This window comes from Oncorhynchus mykiss, chromosome 10, assembly GCF_057628025.1.
Source record: "Oncorhynchus mykiss isolate SJ-2025 chromosome 10, ASM5762802v1, whole genome shotgun sequence".
In the NCBI taxonomy this organism is placed as follows: Eukaryota; Metazoa; Chordata; class Actinopteri; order Salmoniformes; family Salmonidae; genus Oncorhynchus; species Oncorhynchus mykiss.
Window position 1 is genome coordinate 23,164,067 of NC_143031.1, and position 23,689 is coordinate 23,187,755.

At 45.0% G+C, this 23,689-nt stretch overlaps 1 protein-coding gene and 1 long non-coding RNA gene across 2 annotated transcripts in view; one reads left to right on the top strand and one right to left on the bottom strand.

The window, feature by feature from the left end:
- Window positions 1-23,689, bottom strand: part of LOC110533520 (roundabout homolog 2) — a 140,164-nt gene that overhangs the window by 94,433 nt on the left and 22,042 nt on the right. Inside the window, exon 2 of the mRNA XM_090186156.1 lies at window positions 12,892-13,218. Coding sequence (XP_090042282.1) covers window positions 12,892-13,218 — 327 coding nt within the window. The remainder of the gene's footprint in view (window positions 1-12,891; window positions 13,219-23,689) is intronic.
- LOC149979966 (uncharacterized) lies at window positions 1,064-23,084 on the top strand. Its single transcript, XR_016483622.1, has 3 exons — window positions 1,064-1,135; window positions 1,506-1,567; window positions 23,024-23,084. It is a non-coding gene; the product is annotated as an uncharacterized LOC149979966 (long non-coding RNA).

Consider the following 23,689-nt stretch of genomic DNA (forward strand, 5'->3'; position numbering starts at 1 on the left):
CAGCTGGGGGTTCCTCCCCTTCCCCTCACAGACCCCCATCCCTAGGCCAACCTCTCTGGCTTTTGGGCGACTGATGGGTGAAAGGCAGCTGGCCCCACCGTGGTGGTGACAGGGCATTAAAAACGATTTCCTTTATGACAGAGAAAACGCATAGGACACTCCAGGTTGATTGGAGTTCTGATACACCACCATGCATTAAGCATTCTTCCTTTTGTCTTTGTTGCATTAAATGTATTTTTTTTATGAAACAATAAAACAAACAATGTTTGCATGTCTGCTAAAGTAGTGTGTCAGTTCGGGCAACTATATGAGGTAATATTGTTTACAAATAAGGTTTCACTTCCATTTTCCAACTCTACCCAGGGATGCATGACAGAAAACATACACTTCTTTAACCTGTTAGATCTCTAGGGGCGCTATTTCATTTTTGGATAAAAAACGTTCCCGTTTTAAGCGCGATATTTTGTCACGAAAAGATGCTCGACTATGCATATTCTTGACAGTTTTGGAAAGAAAACACTCTGAAGTTTCAGAATCTGCAAAGATTTTGTCTGTAAGTGCCCCAGAACTCATTCTACAGGCGAAACCAAGATGATGCATCAACCAGGAATTAGCAGAATTTCTGAAGCTCTGTTTTCCATTGTCTCCTTATATGGCTGTGATTGCGCAAGGAATGAGCCTACACTTTCTGTCGTTCGCCCAAGGTCTTAGCAGCATTGTGACGTATTTGTAGGCATATCATTGGAAGATGGACCATAAGAGACTACATTTTCCAAGTGTCTGCCTGGTGTCCTGCGTGGAATTCGGTGCGCAATTGCCAGCTGCTTTTACTTTACCATTTGATTCAGGGGAGAAACCATGTGTCCAAGAACGATGTATCATTGAAGAGATATGTGAAAAACACCTTGATGATTGATTCTAAACAACGTTTGCCATGTTTTCAGTCGATATTATGGAGTTAATTTGGAAAAAAGTTCGCGTTTTGAGGACTGATTTTTCGGGTTTTTTTTTGGTAGCCAAATGTGATGTATAAAACGGAGCTATTTCTAATACACAAAGAATCTTTTTGGAAAAACTAGGCATCTGCTATCTAACTGAGAGTATCCTCATTGAAAACATCAGAAGTTCTTCAAAGGTAAATGATTTTATTTGAAGGCTTTTATGTTTTTGTTGAAATGTTGCGTGCTGGATGCTAACGCTAACGCTAACGCTAAATGCTAACGCTAAATGCTAACGCTAGCTAGCTACTTTTACACAAATGATTGTTTTCCTATGGTTGAGAAGCATATTTTGAAAATCTGAGATGACAGTGTTGTTTACAAAAGGCTAAGCTTGAGAGATGGCATATTTATTTCATTTCATTTGCGATTTTCATGAATAGTTAACGTTGTGTTATGCTAATGAGCTTGCTGATAGATTTACACAATCCTGGATACAGGGGTTTTTTCATAGCTAAACGTGACGCAGAAAACGGAGCGATTTGTCCTAAACAAATAATCTTTCAGGAAAAACTGAACATTTGCTATCTGAGAGTATCCTCATTGAAAACATCTGAAGTTCTTCAAAGGTAAATGATTTTATTTGAATGCTTTTCTGTTTTTTTGTGTAAATGTTGCCAGCTGAATGCTAATGCTAAATGCTACGTTAGCCATCAGTACTGTTACACAAATGCTTGTTTTGCAATGGTTGAGAAGCATATTTTGAAAATCTGAGATGACAGTGTTGTTAACAAAAGGCTAAGCTTGAGAGCTAGCATATTTATTTCATTTCATTTGCGATTTTCATGAATAGTTAACGTTGCGTTATGGTAATGAGCTTGAGTCTGTATTCACGATCCCGGATCCGGGATGGGGAGATCAGAAAGGTTAAAGCTTCTCAAAACTCATCAGCTTTGGTCGAAGCACCTCATAAAAACTCACTCGTAGCACGACTCATAACAACGCAATGTAGAAATACTGTAACGTTCATAATTCAACCTTATGACATAAAAATCTCAGACAGCCATGAAAATAGTTGGGGGAGGCCAGCATAGACGGGGAGGGACAGAGAGACGAGGTGAGCTGTCAAGGTGCAACATTTCAGGCCTTTTTAAGTGGTCATAAATGGCCATGCCTGGCCCTCCTCAGCAGCCTTTCACAGACAGAAGTGCCAGGGTACAAATTGGAGTAAGAAATGAGTGTGTGGCGACCGCACTACTCAATGTGGAGGGTGACTGTGACCTGCAGGGCCTCATATGAGAGCGAACGAAACCTTGCCTGTGTGTGTTCATATTTGTACATGTATAGGTGTGTGTATACAGTAGGGAGAACAAGTATTTGATACACTGCCGATTTTGCAGGTTTTCCTACTTACAAAGCATGTAGAGGTCTGTAATTTTGATCATAGGTACATTGTATGATTTTTAAGTAATTCATTTGCATTTTATTGCATGACATACATGTAAGTATTTGATCACCTACCAACCAGTAAGAATTCCGGCTCTCACAGACCTGTTAGTTTTTCTTTAAGAAGCCCACCTGTTCTCCACTCATTACCTGTATTAACTGCACCTGTTTGAACTCGTTACCTGTATAAAAGACACTTGTCCACACACTCAATCAAACAGACTCCAACCTCTCCACAATGGCCAAGAACAGAGAGCTGTGTAAGGGATACAATTTTAGACCTGCACAAGGCTGGGATGGGCTACAGGACAATAGGCAAGCAGCATGGTGAGAAGGCAACAACTGTTGGCGCAATTATTAGAAAATGGAAGAAGTTCAAGTTGACGGTCAATCACCCTTGGTCTGGGGCTCCATGCAAGATCTCACCTCGTGGGGCATCAATGATCATGAGGAAGGTGAGGGATCAGCCAGGAACTACACGGCAGGACCTGGTCAATGACCTGAAGAGAGCTGGGACCACAGTCTCAAAGAAAACCATTAGTAACACACTACGCCGTCATGGATTAAAATCCTGCAGCGCACGCAAGGGCATCTCCAGGCCCGTCTGAAGTTTGCCAATGACCATCTGGATGATCCAGAGGAGGAATGGGAGAAGGTCATGTGGTCTGATGAGACAAAAATAGAGCTTTTAGGTCTAAACTCCACTCGCCGTTTGGAGGAAGAAGAAGGATGAGTACAACCCCAAGAACACCATCAGAGCTGAAAGTCCGTATTGCCCAGCAACAGCCCCGAAACCTGAAGGATCAGGAGAAGGTCTGTATGGAGGAGTGGGCCAAAATCCCTGCTGCAGTGTGTGCAAACCTGGTCAAGAACTTCAGGAAACGTATGATCTCTGTAATTGCAAACAAAGGTTTCTGTACCAAATATTAAGTTCTGCTTTTCTGATGTATCAAATACTTATGTCATGCAATATAATGCAAATTATTTACTTAAAAATCATACAATGTGATTTTCTGGATTTTTGTTTTAGATTCCGTCTCTCACAGTTGAAGTGTACACATGATAAGAATTACAGACCTCTACATGCTTTGTAAGTAGGAAAACCTGCAAAATCGGCAGTGTATCAAATACTTGTTCTCCCCGCTGTATGTGTAGCCTACAGTATATGTGTGTGGGGAAGGCCAGTAAACTACTTCGTAACAGTGAGTTGGAAGGAGGGAGGTTAGCTTATGTGGTAGTTGGCTTGGTCTTCACCCTCTCCCCCATGCACCTCCACCCCCCAAAGGTCTGCCCCATGTCTCAGGCCTACTGGGCCAGTTTGAATGAAAAACAGACATATTTCAAGTCAAGAGGGGCGTTATTAAAATACTGGACAGCTGGAATGTTCTGACACCAGTCCGACCCACTACTTCTCCCCATCACACTATCACACTCCCCTCTGCCTTTTCAAGCTTTCTCTTCCTCTCTCTCCTTCTCCTTAGCCCTCTTCCCACAAAAGCATCACTGGTCTCTTTCAGCCTTGGGAAGCAGCCTGTGGACACACACACACCTCATTGGGGTGTAAATCCTTCCAATCCCCCATACCATGGGAAGTGTTCACCTAGTGTCTCGCTTCATGGCCCATTCCCATCTCCTATAACGGTGGTCCTGCCCTGGCTGTGCTCATCCGACCAGGGGCAAGAGGTTAATCCCCCACAACACACCTTTCCTATATGTGTCTTTTTGGGGGGGGGGGGGGGCGTGTATGCGTGCCTGTGTGCATATGTATGTATTTGGGCTACAGTCCCCCAGGCAGCTAGGCTTAGCTGAGCACCATAATTCAAGGAGAGTACGATAGGGAAACATGTCTGCTGCCAGCCAAGAAGTCCTCTCCAACATCTCTGCCGTCACACTGGAGCATTCTAACTGAAGCCAGTTTTGAAGCCATGTTCCAAATGGGCCCTAATAAAAAGTAGTGCACTATAAAGGAAAAAGGGTGCCATTTGGGATGCATACTATGTCTCTGTCTGAGAATGTGAAAACAGCACCAACGGAGGACTAGATGTTACCTAAATAACTAATAGGTCCAAGAAAAGTATCTTAACTTATATAATATATTTTCTTTCCACAATGAATAACAATGAAAACACTTTGTTTCATAACAGCTCCCTATGAGTGACTATGTTATATAAAGGCCAGCAAAGAGTGGAAAATGAATACAATTCCTAACGTGCAGCCTACAGTATATGTGTGTGGAGAAGGCCAGTAAACTCCTTCATAACAGTGAGTTGGAGGGAGGAAGGGGAGGGTCGTTTATACAGGGGCTGGCTTGGCCTCCACCCTCTTTTGCGTGCATCTCCACCCCACCCCAACAGTCATAGTGGGCCAGTTTGATTGAAACACAGCCATACAGTACTTCAAGTCAAGAGGGGCCATATTAAAATACCACTTGATGTTTGCGAGCGGTGTATACACCCCTTCGCCACTGGAATAAAGGTCTGACCCAAAACAACTGAATGGTGAAAACAAAGAGAGGAAGCATGGTGAGAGGGAGGAGGGACGAGAAGAACGAGGGGACTGGGCAGTATTGATGGCAGGGCTGACGGGGGGAGAGTCCTGCCCCTTTCAGCCCCCAAGCATAGTAATTTTGTATGCAGATTCCTCCAACAATAAATCCATTACTGATGTGGTCTAATCCCATGCGTGTGCCCAGCTAATAGAAACATTGTTTGCCCTGGAAGAGGGTTACTTTAATCTAGTAATGCTCTGCTTGCCCTATGGAAGGGGAGCATAGGGCCACAAGGAACCCCATTGTCTAGAGGGGCAATTGCCCCCATTCTCCCAAATTCTCCCCACTGACCCTCTCTATTCTGTCTACTGTATGCCAGCCACCTGGAGAAACTGTTATGTCCCCACACTACAATGAGATGAGAATGGAAGATTAGAATGGGTAGTTCTGGTTCCACCTCCCCCAACCCCTCTCTTTAAGGTACCATATCTCAGTACGATAATGAAGATCTCTGAATACTAAGCGAAGTCTGATGAATAATTGAACATTAGGTTTCAAAAGGTGCTTAAGAGTTAGATTCCCAACTGATCTCTTGAAGAGTGTTTTATGGCTTTCTAAAAAAACGACCAACCATCCAACCAACCAACCATCACAGCCTGGGGATAGATATGGTGTAAAATAGGTATAGGGGGGCAAGGGTTCAGCCGGTGTGATGTTTAGTTTGAGAATGCAGCCCGGAGGCATTGTCGTTCCACACAAACAAGGAGTTGATGAGTGGTCAAACATAAAAATATCTCAGCCTTTTCTCTAAAAGCTGTATGACAATAACATTACCATAAAATGGACAATAACAAAACATAAAAAGCTTAATTGAACAAAGATTGAATTTTGCAGCAGCATTGCCAAAAACCAAAATGGTAGATATAGTATCTAGTATCTAGTATCCTGAAGAGAAATATTATATTTTGCACCTCGAAAGCTTTCTTGGTGCCCACCTTACAATGTGGGACAGCTTGCCAAATCCCATACGCCTCTTTATCCACCTTCCCTCAGGAGCCAATGCGGGTTCAAAAAAACGAGTTCTGAACATAGTCGAAATGACTCATGCACACACAACAGCAGAGAGACATGACTGAAATGCAGAATCTGGACTGGGACTGGGCAGTGAGCAAGAGCGAGAGTTGTATTGGCGCACACATCGGTGATAAAAACCAGGCCCGTTTTCAATCTGTTTATCGGTGCTCATTTCCAGGTCCATGTCCTTTGGACATGTAGGACAGATTTTTTACTTGTCCAAAAGCTCAAATCACTATGATTATGCCTTTGGCTGCTGGACAATAAAATAATGTTGATCTGAAAACCAATAGAACATGAGAAGAATGCTGGTTTCAATGGCCTATTAAGTGTTTATATGGTCATATATTGGCTAGGCTACTTTGAAACAAGGTAAGACATGCTTTATAAAATTACATAAAATGTCCAGGTTTTAAACAATTACGTTTATGGTTAAATAGTTTCAAAATACTGACCGCCTCCGCTCAGATTCAAAGTGGGTGAAGTGCGGTGCGCAACAGGCACAATCCTTCACTCTCCGGTCTTGTGGCCAGTTGATCTGGGTGAACTTTGCCTCAGTAGGCTATGTCAACAGAATCAAGTCTTTAGATGCTAATTATCAATTTGTCAAACATGACTGGCGTTTTGCCTATATTTATGAAATTAAAAGTCTCATTTAAGTTTGGCTACATTTTCTGGCGTCTCCCTCATGTCAGGATCGGTCTGGACATGAGGCTGTAGACAATATGCATATCACCTACACTTTGACACGTAGGTTTTTTTATTGATGTACATGGAAAAAAATATATATTTTTAAGCACTTTTCTCCCCAATTTCATGACATCTAATTGGTAGTTACGATCTTGTCTCATCGCTGCAACTCCCCAACAGTCTTGCTTGCTCTGAAACATGACCTGAGCTGTTTCTTGACACACTGCTCGCTCAACCCGAAAGCCAGCCGCAACAATGTGTCGAAAGCCAGCCGCAACAATGTGTCGGAGGAAACACCAACATCCAATTCTGATCGGAATAGTCCTTAATTGTTTGATATTGTGATTTGTCAGATTTTGTAAAAATTGTCAATTCGGACAGCTTATTAAATCTATATTCTTCTTGTCTGACAATTTTTTTACTTGTCTTGGACAAGAGGAGAAAAGTCGGGAGATTTAGCGGTTGGGAGATTTAGAATAGATGCTTACGCAAACACGCAAACACGGCAAGGCCGGAGACAATGCCAGACACCACATTGTTCTAGCATCTACTGGCATGCGCCAACTATTACACTGTTGGTTACTTCTCACTTTTGTGCTATTGCTGTAATCGAGGTACATGTCATGTTATCAGCTCTTTATATTGGATAGAGATAGGATAGGAGGCCAATTGAATAGGAGGCGGTTTGTGTGTGTTCGGTGTCAGCAATCTCCACAGAGAACACACACATACATGCCTCGGTCACTTCTGTCTCATTCTGGCTGGGGACGGTGAGTTTGACAGGGTACGATTGCATGTGTCCTCACTGCCCACATGGCGGTCAGTCAGTTTGGCAATGTCAGCTTTCCTGATTTTGTGCATTGTGTGGTTGTTGTCGGTTGCTGACACTTCTGTCTCATCTCGGAGATGGTCAAGACTGTGTGTGTAAGCGGACAAGTGTCCAACTGTGTCTGTCCATTCATGACGTAGGGGCAGTGTGGGAGCTCCCGATGAACAATTGGTCCAGGAACAGATGGCGAAGGTGCGCTTTTTACTGACTTTCTGCAAACCGCGGTGCCCAGTGCTCTGTCAAATGTGCTGAGTGTCATTTATCCAGTGCCCATTAATGTGCCCTGCTCATGAAAACTCCCAAACAACTCCCTCAAGCGTGGCAGATAAAGGAGGGTGTGGAGTTCAAATGCACCCATTTTCCCCACGTCAACAAACTCCAAAGAAAATGGATCTGAGATTAAATCCATTTAGATCCAGTCGAATGACTTAAGCTCTTCTCTGACCTTTCCAACTCTGAAGCGGTGGTCATCTTAAGGTGAATTTCAGCTTAGAGAGTTTAAACGGTCATTTGCTTGGTCATTTACCATTTGTGGAGGGTTAAAAATAAATATATCCCCTTGAAATGTGCTTTTAATACAACAATGTATGGTATTGTTGAACGCCCAGAGTTGAATGTCTGTAAATAAAATGTTCCCAGAGTCAATTAAGCGAAAACTTGACTTTGAATCAGCCTCTCGTCTGGCAGGCAGAAGGCTCCCGGGGAAGAGGACGATGCAACAAAATGAACGGAATAATAAAGCAGCCGTTGGTAGAACCTAAAAACAGCAATATATTCACCGAGCCTGACCCCACAGGAGTCACCTTGGGGACAAGAATGGGAGTTGATCTATTTTTGAACAGCATCTTATTCCCGAACAACATGCTTTTGAAATATATCTGAACAAATTTGAGGAATTCTGTGATCACAGTATAACAAGGTTACAGGACTCCAATTAGCACTCCTACTATTGCATAACAGTTTGGGAACTAACAGAATCTGACAGACGGTGGAGTTCAGTGGGAGGGTCTGGTGGATTTGACAGTGTGGCGGTATAGCCGACGGCGCTAGTGATCTGTAGCCATGAGACATAATGTATTGTGATTAGTCACAACGGTCGGAGCGGGCTTTTATTGTTCTCCACGATGGTCTGCGTGGTTCTGCCATAACCCAGGGCACACAATGGCCCTGCAGATGCCCCACAATGGCCCTGCAGATGCCCCACTGCTCATTAGCATGGGGCAGGGGTGGATGGAGAGAGAGAGAGAGTGTGTGTGTGTGTGTGTGTGTGGGGGTACTTTTATAAAGCTCTTCCTCACACCACCTGTTGTCATCTCCTCTTGACCCCCATCATCCCTCTCTCTACACAACACACACACCACTGGCCCCAGGCCACCAGTACAGGTCTTGGTCTCGTTAGCCCCTAACTGGTCTAATTAATTCATGATCCTATGAGGAGGTCAGATTTGGCCGTTGGGGCCGGCTCGATGACCACCAGAGGGAAGGGGGACAAGAGTGGCCAGCCAGGGTCCCAGCCTCACCTCGGGCCATCTGACACCTCCTTTTGTGTTTAGCCCCCTTGGTCCTGTCCTCTGCCCCGTCCTCAGTCTGCACAAGCCTGGCCGCCAGCCCACTGATCTCATTAGTGAAGCCTGGACACACAGGAGGGCTCAGAGAGTCCAACTCTGAGACAGACCAACTCAGAGAGATCAACTCAGAGAGGTCAACTCAGAGAGATCAACTCAGAGACATCAACTCAGAGAGATAAACTCAGAGAGATCAACTCAGAGACTGACCAACTCAAAGAGAGATCAACTCTGAGACAGACCAACTCAGAGAGATCAACTCAGAGAGGTCAACTCAGAGAGATCAACTCAGAGACATCAACTCAGAGAGATAAACTCAGAGAGATCAACTCAGAGACTGACCAACTCAAAGAGAGATCAACTCAGAGACAGTCTGACTCAAAGACAGTGGCAAATTACCTTGGAACCACTGATGTCCCTAATCTCTGATGGCGACTATGGGCCCAGGCCTATATTTCCAGATTTCTGCTCCTAGCTAGACATGAGGTTGGAAAAAGCTCAGTCAGGAGTGTGAAGCAGTTATGGAGAAACGTGCCCCATATTGGCTCTGACCAGGGTTAATAACAAAGAGGGAAACCATCCTGGAGCTGCCTGAGGAGAGCGTGCCCTGTAGCAGCTTGGCCATTTCAAAATGGAGGGAGGCAACTCAGACACCCTTATCTGCCAAGTCCCCCCTTCCTCCCAGTTCCTAATCCCCCAAAACCTCAATATTTTTTTTCTGGAGGAAGGGTGGGGGTGTGTGTTTGTGTGCGTGTGTGTGTGTGTGTGTGCTTCAGCTGCTTCTCAGACACTGCCGTCCTGGATTAGGACGGGTGATAAAGTTGGCCCTGCTCCTGCCATACACATACAAACACAGACACACACAAACATAAAAAACAGACACACACACACACACACACTGAACCACACACACACCAGATAGAGGAGAGAGGACAGTGTCGTCAGATCCTCCCCTCACCTGTGGAATCCCAGAATTCCCCCGGCAGCTGCCATGCTGCCCCCACCAGTTCCCCTGGAAACCACAGCTGACCCCCACATGACCTTCGGGTTCTTTTTTGGACCCCCCTCTCTCCCAAGTTACCCCAGGCAATCCTATTTCAAATGTATCTCAGGGACTGACCCTGTCCCCCTCTGGTACACCTCCATGCCTCGTCTCCTCAAACATATTCATGAACCATAAAAGCAGCGGTAGAGACAGAGACAGGGTCATAAAACCTTCAGAGCAATATAAAACCCCAAACAATGGACTGGCGACCTGGGAAAAGGCAGTCTGAATTTCAAACAGCTTCTTTTCAGTTGGGTCTATTGTACAGCGATTGCATTTTTAGCCGTAAAATGTGATATGGTCATTGATGTGGATGCCATCCACGAAACACACACACAGGCGAACACATTCAACACAGACACACTAATGTACTATATATACAATGACACATACACACACACACATTCACAGTATGGACAGTTCCTGTCTGGTCTCTAGACCACCGCTCATCTGTGCTGCTCAGTGCCTCTCCGCTGGTAGCAGATGGAGCAACTAGAGGTTAAACCCCCTGAACCTGTGAGTGAGCCGTCCCACCGAGCAATCTGGCTCCTACCCCCAGCTCACTAACTAGCAAAGAGCCATTGAAAGGTTACTGCCATGCCTGCCCCATACCCGCGCCACACCGATGCCATGCTGTGCCCCTGGCATGGGCACAGCGGCACAGAGGGTCCTGGCATCCAGGGTCGTATTTCAAGCATCACCATCATCATCATCATGCAGGCACCATTGGCACGCGCCCACTGATGGAGATGAGCAGTTCCTCTCTAGGGGCCACACACACACTCATATAACCATGAGGTTGCAGACTGAGAGAAAAAGGAAACATATGATCCTTATCTTCTGGGGAGAGGAGATGGGAGGTATGAGCAGAGCGACTGATCCACAATGGGCAGTGTGTGGGGGTGTGTGTTGTAGTATGGGATGTGTGTGTTGGTGGGGGGGGGGGGGGGGGGGGGGGGGGGGTCCTCTCCCTGAGGGTCGGAGCAGGCGTTCGGTGCGTGTGTATGTGTGTGTTTCTCAGTCGAAAGCCAGCTGCAGGGTGCATTGGTCTCAGAGCTTCAGAGACCAGCGGAGACACTGGGCTCCAGAGACTAGGTCAGGATGCTAGTACCTCAGGGCCATTGGATTAGGAGTGACTCAGTGAAGCAAGAGAGAAACCTGTATAGCACTGACTTAGTGAAACCAGACCAGCATCAAATAGAGACGAGAGAAGTTGAGAGCCATCTGTGGCTCAGTCAACCACTTTCCATTGCAACTCTTCCTTAGACCATACAGTGTAAATGAGAATGTCTTCTCAATCAACTTACCCTGGTAAAAGAAAGGTATGTCTTCTGTAAAACCAGCACCAGTCTTAGAGCTAACATAAGCAGCCCGCCTCAAAAATACCATCATGGCATATAAGGCTGAAAATACTAGTCAGACAAATCATGATTCCAACAAAAACATTTCCACTACACATTGCCTTATTCCTCAGCTCCCAAAGTGTCCTGTGTTCTGCAGCCTACTCCACTTCCCCTAGCTCAAACGATTACCTCCTAAGGCTTTACTGCTGAAAGTACACCCTTCTGAACGGCCAAGAACACAACTCCAATCTGCTTGCTCACAGCCAATCCCATAAAACATGTAGCTATTTGAGGCATCGGGATATGAGAGCAAGACAAAGTAAAAATATAATCCTTGGAGCTATGCTCTCAGTTCAGGTGACCGATGTAAGCCTTAACGACCCCGCCAAAGAACAAGCATGGGACTAATTTATGTTAGTGTTTCTGTGGAAGCAGCCAGGGTGAAATTAGGCTTGAAGATTAGGTTATAGGGCTGGAGCCTTCCAAAACAGGACGCAGGACCTGAGGTGTTGTAAGAGGGTCTAGAGTTCCCTTCACTCCAAAAGTCAGTGAGAGATGTTTTCTCCTCTTTTTTCTCTTCTCTTCAGCTGTTTCTTATTACTGCATCGGGAGGTGAGTTTCATGTTATGGGGGGTTTGAGCAAAGGGCAGAAGAATGTAGAAATTCCTGAGATGTTTGCAAGTTTTAAGGTGAGCAATATTGGCTCCAATATACACTCCACAAAAGGATGGATGAAAGCGTTGGCCTTTCACTGCTACCTTAGTAAAAACAGTTTCTGTGTTTCAGGGCTAATTTGAGGGGGGACAGTTAGTCATGGGGTAAAGACAGCCTTCACAAGAATTTAGCTCTAATAGATATGTGTATGTTGCTATCAATACTGTATACAACCAACTGCTTACATCATCCTATAACAGATTCTGAGGAATTGGGTAACTGTAGCCTCCCAGGCAACAATACATACGAAGAAACCATCCTCAACTCATATCAGGAAAAACGTAATAAAAACAGCTTAAGTACTGAAATACTCAAATGACCCGTGTTGTTGTAGAACGGAATTACATAATGAAATCCTAATGCAATAGCGCATTGGCTAATCTAATAGTGAAATCAAATTGGCCCGTCCACATTCCATTACAGCAGAACAGATATCAGCAGTGTCCTATTGTGAAAAGTTGCTAGGCGCCAACTTCCATTGCTTTCCATTCTTACAGGTTTTTCTATAGTGGGTGCGTGTGTGTGAGATGATTTTGGGGGCTAACACCTGGAAACAGGAACCATTGGCTGTTCTTGCTACACTTTCCCTTTCGAATGGCACTTATTCGCTTAAGCTGTCACTTACACAATAATGAACCCAGTCCAGGAAGATTGCCTCTATTTTCTGTCAGTGCTATATACAGTGCTATTCTCCAGCCATCTCTTCCATCTTGGCTGACACCAAGAGACAAAATGGCAGACAAAAGCAAAGGCACTTACTTGCCACCTCCAGCGATGCATTGCGACTGACGGCCTCGCCTAGGTAGTTGCGTGCCACGCACACATAGACCCCCTCGTCAGGCTTGCTCCGTCGACCGTGGACAATACGCAGGAAGAAGAGGGAGCCGCTGGGCAGCAGCATACGGTGGGAGCGCGGGTCTTCCCTGTCTGTCTCCACTCGTTCGCCATCTTTGTACCACTCCACCATGGGGCTGGGACGCCCCTCGGCCTTGCAGTTGAGGGTGGCTGGTTCGCCCTTGGACACGATCAGGTCAGAGGGGTGCTCCACAATCCGTGGGGGGGCATCCTCTAACCTGGGCCGGGATCCTGGAATAGAGAGAGAGGGGGTAACGGGTTAAAAGTGTACAGTGTTGTGTGACTTGTTGTCAGTAAGTAGGAAAAAGCAGGAGAGAGAGTGAAGAGGGTGAATACTCTTCTATGTTGTGAATATGCACTAACTTTCTGGAGGGGAGAGGGGATAAGGCTCCTTGAGTAAGCACTAACTTTCTGGAGGGGAGAGGGGATAGGGCTCCTTGAGTATGCACTAACTTTCTGGAGGGGAGAGAAGATAGGGCTCCTTGAGTAAGCACTAACTTTCTAGAGGGGATAGGACTCCTTGAGTATGCACTAACTTTCTGGAGGGGAGAGGGGATAGGGCTCCTTGACAATGCACTAATGTCCTGGAGGGGAGAGGGGATAGGGCTCCTTGAGCATGCACTAACTTTCTGGAGGGGAGAGGGGATATGGCTCCTTGAGTATGCACTGACTTTCTGGAGGGGAGAGGGGATAGGCCGCCTTGAGGATGCACTAACCTTCTGGAGGGGAGAGGGGATTGGGCTCCTTAAGTATGCACTAACTTTCTGGAGGGGAGAGGGGATAGGGCTTCTTGAGTATGCACTAACCTTCTGGAGGGGAGAGGGGATAGGGCTCCTTGAGTATGCACTAACTTTCTGGAGGGGAGAGAGGATAGGGCGCCTTGAGTATGCACTAACTTTCTGGAGGGGAGAGGGGATAGGCCTCCTTGATTATGCACTAACTTTCTGGAGGGGAGAGGGGATAGGGCTTCTTGAGTATGCACTAACCTTCTGGAGGGGAGAGGGGATAGGGCTCCTTGAGTATGCACTAACTTTCTGGAGGGGAGAGAGGATAGGGCTCCTTGAGTATGCACTAACTTTCTGGAGGGGATAGGGCTCCTTGAGTATGCACCAACTTTCTGGAGGTGAGAGAGGATAGGGCTCATTGAGTATGCATTAACTTTCTGGAGGGGAGAGGGGATAGGGCTCCTTGAGTATGCACTAACTTTATTGAGGGGATAGGACTCCTTGAGTATGCACCAACTTTCTGGAGGTGAGAGAGGATAGGGCTCATTGAGTATGCACTAACTTTCTGGAGGGGAGAGGGGATAGGGCTCCTTGAGTATGCACTAACTTTATTGAGGGGATAGGACTCCTTGAGTATGCACAAACTTTCTGGAGGTGAGAGAGGATAGTTCTCCTTGAGTGCACTAACTTTCTGGAGTGAAGAGGGGATAGGGCTCCTTGAGTATGCACTAACTTTCTGGAGGGGAGATGGGATAGGGCTCCTTGAGTATGCACTAACCTTCTGGAGGGGAGATGGGATAGGGTTCCTTGACTATGCACTAACTTTCTGAAGGGGAGAGGGGATAGGGTTCCTTGACTATGCACTAACCTTCTGGAGGGGAGATGGGATAGGGCTCCTTGACTATGCACTAACTTTCTGAAGGGGAGAGGGGATAGGGCTCCTTCAGTATGCACACACCTACAGGATAGGATGGAAGAGGGTTGGTGCTGATTACTAGGTGGAAAGGGTTCATTTCTCTTTTAGCTCCACCTTAGCCCTCAAGGGATAGGGCTCCTTAAGTATGCACTAACCTTCTGGAGGGGAGAGGGGATAGGGCTCCTTGAGTATGCACTTACTTTCTGGAGTGGAGAGGGGATAGGGCTACTTGAGTATGCAGTATCTTTCTGGCAGGGATAGGGCTCCTCGATGGAGGATATAGGGCTCCTTGAGTATGCACCAACTTTCTGGAGGTGAGAGAGGATAGGGCTCCTTGAGTATGCACTAACTTTCTGAAGGGGATAGGGCTCCTTGAGTATACACTAACTTTCTGGAGGGGATAGGGCTCCTTCAGTATACACTAACCTTCTGGAGGGGAGAGGGGATATGTCTCCTTGACTATGCACTAACTTTCTGGAGGGGAGAGGGGATAGGGCTCCTTGAGTATGCACTTACTTTCTGGAGTGGAGAGGGGATAGGGCTACTTGAGTATGCAGTATCTTTCTGGCAGGGATAGGGCTCCTCGATGGAGGATATAGGGCTCCTTGAGTATGCACCAACTTTCTGGAGGTGAGAGAGGATAGAGCTCCTTGAGTATGGACTAACTTTCTGAAGGGGATAGGGCTCCTTGAGTATACACTAACTTTCTGGAGGGGATAGGGCTCCTTCAGTATACACTAACCTTCTGGAGGGGAGAGGGGATATGTCTCCTTGACTATGCACTAACCTTCTGGAATGGAGAGGGGATAGGGCTCCTTGAGTGTGCACTAACTTTCTAGGGGAGAGGGGATAGAGCTCCTTGACTATGCACTAACTTTCTGGAGGGGATAGGGGATAAGGCTCTTTAAGTATGCACTAACTTTCTGGCAGGGATAGGGCTCCTTGAGTATTAACTAACCTTCTGGAGGGGAGAGGGGATAGGGCTCCTTACATATGCACTAACTTTCTGGAGGGGAGAGGGGATAAGGCTCCTTAAGTATGCACTAACTTTCTGGGGGGAGAGGGAATAAGGCTCCTTGAGTATGCACTAACTTTCTGGCAGGGATAGTGCTCCTTGAGTATGCACTAACCTTCTGGAGGGGAGAGGGGATAGGGCTCCTTGAGTATGCAGTATCTTTCTGGCAGTGATAGGGCTCCTTGAGTATGCACTAACCTTCTGGAGGGGAGAGGGGATAGGGCTCCTTGAGTATGCACTGACTTTCTGGAGAGGAGAGGGGATGGGGCTCCTTGAGTATGCACTAACCTTCTGGAGGGGAGAGGGGATAGGGCTCCTTGAGTATGCACTAACTTTCTGGAGTGGAGAGGGGATAGGGCTCCTTGAGTATGCAGTATCTTTCTGGCAGGGATAGGGCTCCTTGAGTATGGACTAACTTTCCGAGGGGATAGGGCTCCTTGAGTATGCACTAACTTTCTGGAGTGGAGAGGGGATAGGGCTCCTTGAGTATGCAGTATCTTTCTGGCAGGCATAGCGCTCCTTGAGTATGCACTAACTTTCTGGAGGGGATAGGGCTCCTTGAGTATGCACTAACTTTCTGAAGGGGAGAGGGGATAGGGCTCCTTGAGTATGCGCTAACTTTATTGAGGGGATAGGACTCCTTGAGTATGCACAAACTTTCTGGAGGTGAGAGAGGATAGTGCTCCTTGAGTATGCACTAACTTTCTGGAGTGAAGAGGGGATAGGGCTCCTTGAGTATGCACTAACTTTCTGGAGGGGAGATGGGATAGGGCTCCTTGACTATGCACTAACTTTCTGAAGGGGAGAGGGGATAGGGCTCCTTCAGTATGCACACGCCTACAGGAGAGGATGGAAGAGGGTTGGTGCTGATTACTAGGTGGAAAGGGTTAATTTCTCTTTGAGCTCCACCTTAGCCCTCAAACTCTTGTTTACTAAGGAGACACAACACTTGGGCTGAGTGGGCAGCAAACAACAGAATAAACAAGTCAACACAAACATTCAATTCTGTCTCAAACAAATGTCAACAACATTTAAAAAAAATAAAAATCATAGATCCCGAGGAAACTGGGACATGTTGAGTTATTGTTCTCCACGTGATACTATTCTGTATTCATATCAACTTGATGGCTGAGAAATTACATGCTCCAAATTTGACTACCAAACAAAACGCATCTCTAGCGAAACGTGTCAATTAAAACATCTCAGGTATTTTAGAATTTACCGATGGGTTTTTGAGAGAGAGAGAGAGAGAGAGAGAGAGAGAGAGAGAGAGAGAGAGAGAGAGAGAGAGAGAGAGAGAGAGAGAGAGAGAGAGAGAGAGAGAGAGAGAGAGAGAGAGAGAGAGAGAGAGAGAGAGAGAGAGAGAGAGAGAGAGAGAGAGAGAGAGAGAGAGAGAGAGAGAGGAGATAATTCCAGCAGGTTTTGATGCTGTAGTGCTTAGAAATTGCTTCCTTGTCATTCCCCCAAGTTTTAATGACAGTGTGTTGATGGGACAATTATGGATGAATAGCAACAGGAGCAGAAACACTAGCACCGTGGGGCGAGAATGTTTTTTTTTTGTGTTTTTCTCAGTGTTTGTCAGAATAATTACGGAGATGCATCCCGATGCAGATTTTTGATGAAGCCACAAGTTTTTTTGAGTCTTTGAGCCGAGTTGACTTGTCAGCAAACCAAGATGGAGGAGGAGGCTCTCAAGACCTCTCCGCAGAGCCAGGTGTGAGAATGTAGGTTCAAATTATGTCTGAAAGCAACTGATAAGAGGGCGGCTTCGTGTCCACTGGACGGATGCCTTTCCCTCCACGGTCGAATCCTCCAGGGTTATAGGATTAACAAGTCAAAGGTAGATGGCTTTCAGTTGATGGAGGAGATATATGATGATTGTATTGAGTGATGGACCCTCGCTCAAACCTATTACTTTCTTATAGAAGGAATGTGTGGAATCTTGATGTAAAGGAAATGGTGGTAGATGGAATTTCAAATCATATGTTAAACAGCAAATGTGATAGCTTGACCTTAGTTAGTGGCTAATATCTTAGAGTATCATGGATCGTTATCATAGAGAATGATAGGCCTTTCAAAGCAAATCCTTGAACTGGCTGCTAAATCATAACTTGAATACTGTCTCTCGAAGAGAACAAATAACCTGTATTCCAGCAGAGCTTGGTCAACTCATGCCTATAACCAAGTATAACACAGAATCTGACGGTCTACTAAACAAGAAACTACTCTCCACTTGTTTGTGGAGAGTAGTTGTCTTCCCTCTAGGGCAGACTCTGCAGAAGAACAGTATAGGACCAACTGACACTCAGCTAATAGCTTTTAGGGTGTAGAAAAGCTGGACAGATTTACGTTGAGGGGGTTGGTGGAAGGTTGTCGGGAAACCCAGCATGACCGGGCTTTAAGAGCTCCTTCATAAATATTACAGGCCGGGCCTGTCAGAGCAGCCCATGTGGGAACGTTAAGCAAAGGTTTTTAAAGGGGAAGGGACCGTGGTCTGAGACTGAGCTAATGTTATGTGGGCATTTTTAAAGCAACCAAGCACCTAACAGGAAATGGAGCAAAATGTTATGCAAAGGTTTTTAAAGGAGAAGAATACATTATTTTGCTCAACTTGAAATGAGCTAAATATTAGGCAAATGTGATACAACCTGAATTTGAACCAGGGTGTCTGTAGTGCCTTAGACCACTGCACCACTTAAGAAACCTTTTCCAACAGAGAGACAGAATAAAAACAAAAAAATCCAGAAAAACGCATGTCAAAAATGTCATAAATTGATTTGCATTTTTATGAGGGAACTAAGTATTTGACCCCCTCTCAATCAGAAAGATTTCTGGCTACCTGTCTTTTATACAGGTAATGAGCTGAGATTAGGAGCACACTCTTTTTTTTGTTGTTGTGAATTTTACCCCTTTTTCTCCCCAATTTAGTGGTATCCAATTGTTGTAGTACTCGTACTCCCGTACAGGCTCGGGAGAGACGAAGGCTGAATGTCATGCGTCCTCCGATACACAACCCAACCAGCCGTACTGCTTCTTAACACAGCGCGCATCCAACCCGGAAGCCAGCCGCACCAATGTGTCGGAGGCTACACCGTGCACCTGGCGACCTTGGCTAGCGCACACTGCGCCCGGCCCGCCACAGGAGTCGCTGGTGCGCGATGAGACAAGGAGATCCCTACCGACCAATCCCTAACCCGGACAACGCTAGGCCAATTGTGCCCACGGACCTCCCGGTCGCGGCCGGTTACGACAGAGCCAGGGCGCGAACCAAGGACTCTGATGGCAAAGCTGGCGCTGCAGTACAGCGCCCTTAACCACTGCGCCACCCGGGAGGCCAGGAGCACACTCTTAAAGGAGCACATCTCAAGACATCAGTCAGGAAGTTAAAGCTTGCTCGCAAATGGGTCTTCCAAATGGACAATGACCCCAAGCATACTTCCCAAGTTGTGGCAAAATGGCTTAAGGACAACAAAGTCAAGGTATTGGAGTGGCCATCACAAAGCCCTGACCTGAATCCTATAGACATTTTGTGGGCAGAACTGAAAAAGTGTGTGCAAGCAAGGAGGCCTACAAACCTGACTCAGTTACAGCTCTGTCAGGAGGAATGGGTCAAAATTCACCCAAATTATTGTAGGAAGGTTGTGGAAGGCTACCCAAAACTTTTGACCCAAGTTAAACAATTTAAAGGCAATGCTACCAAATACTAATTGAGTGTATGTAAACCTCTGACCCACTGGGAATGTGATGAAAGAAATAAAAGCTGAAATAAATTATTTGCTCTACTATTATGACATTTCACATTCTTAAAGTAAAGTGATGATCCTAACTGACCTAAAACAGGGAATTTTTACTTGGATTAAATGTCAGGATTTGTGAAAAACTGAGTTTAAAATGTATTTGGCTAAGGTGTATGTAAACTTCCAACTCCAACTGTAGATAGGAAGGACTGTGTGTGTAAAAAAGCCAGTTCAAATTCTGACCCTACCCATGTCAACAGGGTTGGATAGTATCTAGATAGTGTTTGTGCGGCTGAATGTTATGCTGGCATTGTATTTGTGTAGTAGTGCTGTAATTGACTGTTAATTAGCATAAACATGTTAAGCATCTCCAGGCCTCTTCACATACAAGTTGATGATGCTCTCCTTTGGAATATCTCCATTTAAAAAAGTCAAATCAATTTAAATTACACCATCACAATGAATCCATCATTTATTTTAGGCAGGTATAAAGAGACATTATGAGAAATATACTTTTTGTGCTTATGGAACATTTCAGGGATCTTTAATTTCAGCTCATGAAATATGGGACCAAGACTATACATTATATTTTATATGTTATATTTTTGTTCAGTATATATTATTTGATTTTAATAGTAAGAAAAATATAATTTAACAGCTGAATAAAATAGAAAGGATATTTTTCGCATTCCAGAGCGAGTGCGCATGTGATGTGGCTGTGTTGACCATAAAAGTGATAAGTTGAAACAGGTCCTATACACTAGATTTAGAGTTATCTGGCAACCTTAGTTTTGAATGATATGAATCTTAGAATGTCAAAAAAAAATCTAAACATACAGTGCATTCAAAAAGTACTCAGACCCCTTGACTTTACCCACATTTAGTTACGTTACAACCTTACTCAACATTTTTTTTTTTATTATCCTCATCAATCTACACACAATACCCCATAATGGAAAAAGAAAAAAAGGGTTTTTAGAAATGTTTGAAAATGTATTAAAAAGAATAAACTGAAATATACGTTTGCATAAGTAATGAGACCCTTTTGCCAGTACTTTGTTGAAGCACCTTTGGCAGCGATTACAGCCTTAAAGTTCCTTGGGTATAACGCTACAAGCTTGGCACACCTGTATTTGGGGTGCTTCTGCCATTCTTCTCAGTAGATCCTCTCAAGCTCTGTGAGGTTGGATGGGGAGAGTCGCTGCACAGCTATTTTCAGGTCTCTCCAGAGATGTTCAAATTGGGTTCAAGTCTGGGCTCTGGCTGGGCCACTCAAGGACATTCAGAGACATGTCCCAATTGTCTTGGCTGTGTCTTTAGGGTTGTTGTCCTGTTGGAAGGTGAACCTTCGCCCCAGTCTGAGGTCCTGAGCGCTCTGGTGAAAATGTTCATCAAGGATCTCTCTGTACTTCGCTCCATTCATCTTTCCCTTGATCCTGAATAGTCTTCCAGTCCCTGCCGCTGACAAACATCTCCACAGCATGATGCTGCCACCACCATGCTTCACCGTAGGCATGGTGCCAGGTTTCCTCCAGACGTGGCACTTGGCATTCAGGCCAAAGAGTTTCATCAGACCAGAGAATCTTGTTTCTCATGGTCTGATAGTCCTTTAGGTGCCTTTTGGCAAACTCCAAGCAGGCTGTCATGCGCCTTTTATTTAGGAGTGGCTTCCGTCTGGAAACTCTACCACAAAGGCCTAATTGGTGTAGTGCTGCAGAGATGGTTGTTCTTCTGGAAGGTTCTCCCATCTCCACAGAGGAACTCTGGAGCTCTGTCAGAGTGACCCTCAGGTTCTTGGTCACCTCCCTGATCAAGGCCCTTCCCCCCTGATTGCTCAGTTTGGCCGGGCGGCCAGCTCTAGGAAGAGTCTTGTGGTTACAAACTTCTTCCATTTAAGAACAATGGAGGCCACTGTGTTAATGGGGACCTTCAATGTTGCAGCGTTTTTCTTGGTACCCCTCCACAGATCTGTGCCTCGACACAATCCTGTCTCAGAGCTCTACGGACAATTCCTTCAACCTCATGGCTTGGTTTTTGCTCTGACATGCACTGTCAACTGTGGGACCTATATAGACAGGTGTGTACCTTTCCAAATCATGCCCAATCAATTGAATTTACCATGGGTGGACTCCAATCAAGTTGTAGAAACATCTCAAGGATAATCAATGGAAAGGGGGACACCTAGTCAGTTGTACAACTGAATGCCTTCAACTGAAATGTGTCTTCTGCATTTTTCCCAACCCCTCTAAATCAGAGAGGTGCTGGGCGCTGCCTTAATCAACATCCATGTGTTCGGCGCCCGGGGAATAGTGGGTTAACTGCCTTCCTCAGGGGCAGAACAACATATTTTTACCTTGTCAGCTCGGGGATTCTAACCAGCAACCTTTCGGTTAACCCAACGCTCTAACCACTAGTCTACCTGCCACCAACGGGATGCACCTGACCTCAATTTTGAGTCTCATAGCAAAGGGTCTAAATACTTACGTAAATAAGGTTTCTATAAACCTCTCTATAAACCTGTTTTTGCTTTATCATTATGGGATATTGTGTGTAATCCAATTTCAAATACGTCTGTAATGTAACAAAATATGGAAAAAGGGAAGGGGTCTGAATACTTTCCCGAATGCACTGTATACAGTATGGGCTGCATGATGTGACTATAGGCTGAGATGATTTGAAAAAGTAGCAAAATAATCTTGCGCTCTGTTCCTTGCCTCAGGCTGCACACTCTGTTCTCTCATCAAGTGATCATATTTCCACCAATCAGACTATTCTCAATTTAATCTTGTCTTTAGTAACATGTAACATTTATTTTGATTTAGAATGGCCCATTATCAAATGGGTGTAACGGCCGTCGTCGGTGGAAGAAGGTGAGGACCAAGGTGCAGCGTCGTAAGGGTTCATGATTTTTAATATAACCAAAACTGAACACTAAACAAAATAACAACTAGGAAGAACGAACAAACGAAACAGTCCTGTCTAGTGAATACACACAAAAACAGAAAATAAACACCCACGAAACACAGGTGAAAAAAGGCTACCTAAGTATGATTCTCAATCAGAGACAACTAACGACACCTGCCTCTGATTGAGAACCATACCAGGCCAAACTCAAAAACCAACCTAGAAAAACAGACTGCCCACCCCAACTCACGCCCTGACCATACTAAAACAAAGACAAAACAAAGGAACTAAGGTCAGAACGTGACAATGGGCAGGAAAAGGGTCAAGGGAAAAAGGCATGTCACCCGTATGTACAGTACTTTCTTTCTTTTGATTGTTTCTGGATTATATGTGTATCGTTTTTTTATTATTATGATTGCAAGGTATTACTGCACTATTGGAGCTAGAAACACAAGCGTTTTGCTGCACCTGCAATAACATCTGCAAATCTGTGTACGCGACCAATAAACTTTATCATAATTTGAATATTTCACCCCATGAATCAACCACTGTTTCAGGAACATGCAGCCTCTCTCTGCGCGGCAGGTGATATTCCATCCAAACTCTGTATGCCATGGGCTCGCCAAACCTGTTCCTGCAGCTAACTGTGCTTAATTTGGGAAACAAAGTGAAATCTGTTCAGGAACATCGAAAGTAACATGTTGTCACAACTAAACATATTTCATTAAACTGTTGACAGCTCCTCTCTCAAGAAAGGAATGAAGAGGAGAGAGAAGAGAAGAGAAGGAAACACACAGTGGTGAGATATTCTGTAGCTAACAGTAATATGACAGCCTATTCATTATGAAAATATAAAAATGCCTATTATTAGTCTATTCAAAATCAAGTACAAACTCACTATAATGATAGGCTAACTCTGTAAGCTGCCCTGCACAATCAATGAACCAACAGCATCACCTAGGCTTATAGATTCTCCCCCAGACTCAAGGAAAGAAAGTTTGGAGCGTAGCATAAGGTAACAGTCCATCCAGTATGCCTAATAATACAGTCCACACTCAAAGGCTACTACTAGAATTTGTTACATTTTGGATTATATACCAGTTGTGTACCAAAGACATCTTAAATCAGTTGTTTTTTTGTTTTTCTGCCATGCATTATATGCTGTAGGCTATTATGCTATGTATTGTATAACAACACAATCATTATTTCACTTCTGTTTTGGGGGGAGCTTGGGCTCATATGGGCCTATGGTTATTCCACTCAGTTTTAACCTGGTGTTGAACTTCTTTCTTCAAATTGATCATCACAGTCAGGTAAGTTTTAAAAGCATGATTCTGTTTTGATGATAAGTGTTTGATGTGATTTTTGATCGCATTTGCATTGATGTCAGAGTGGTTAGAGGGAC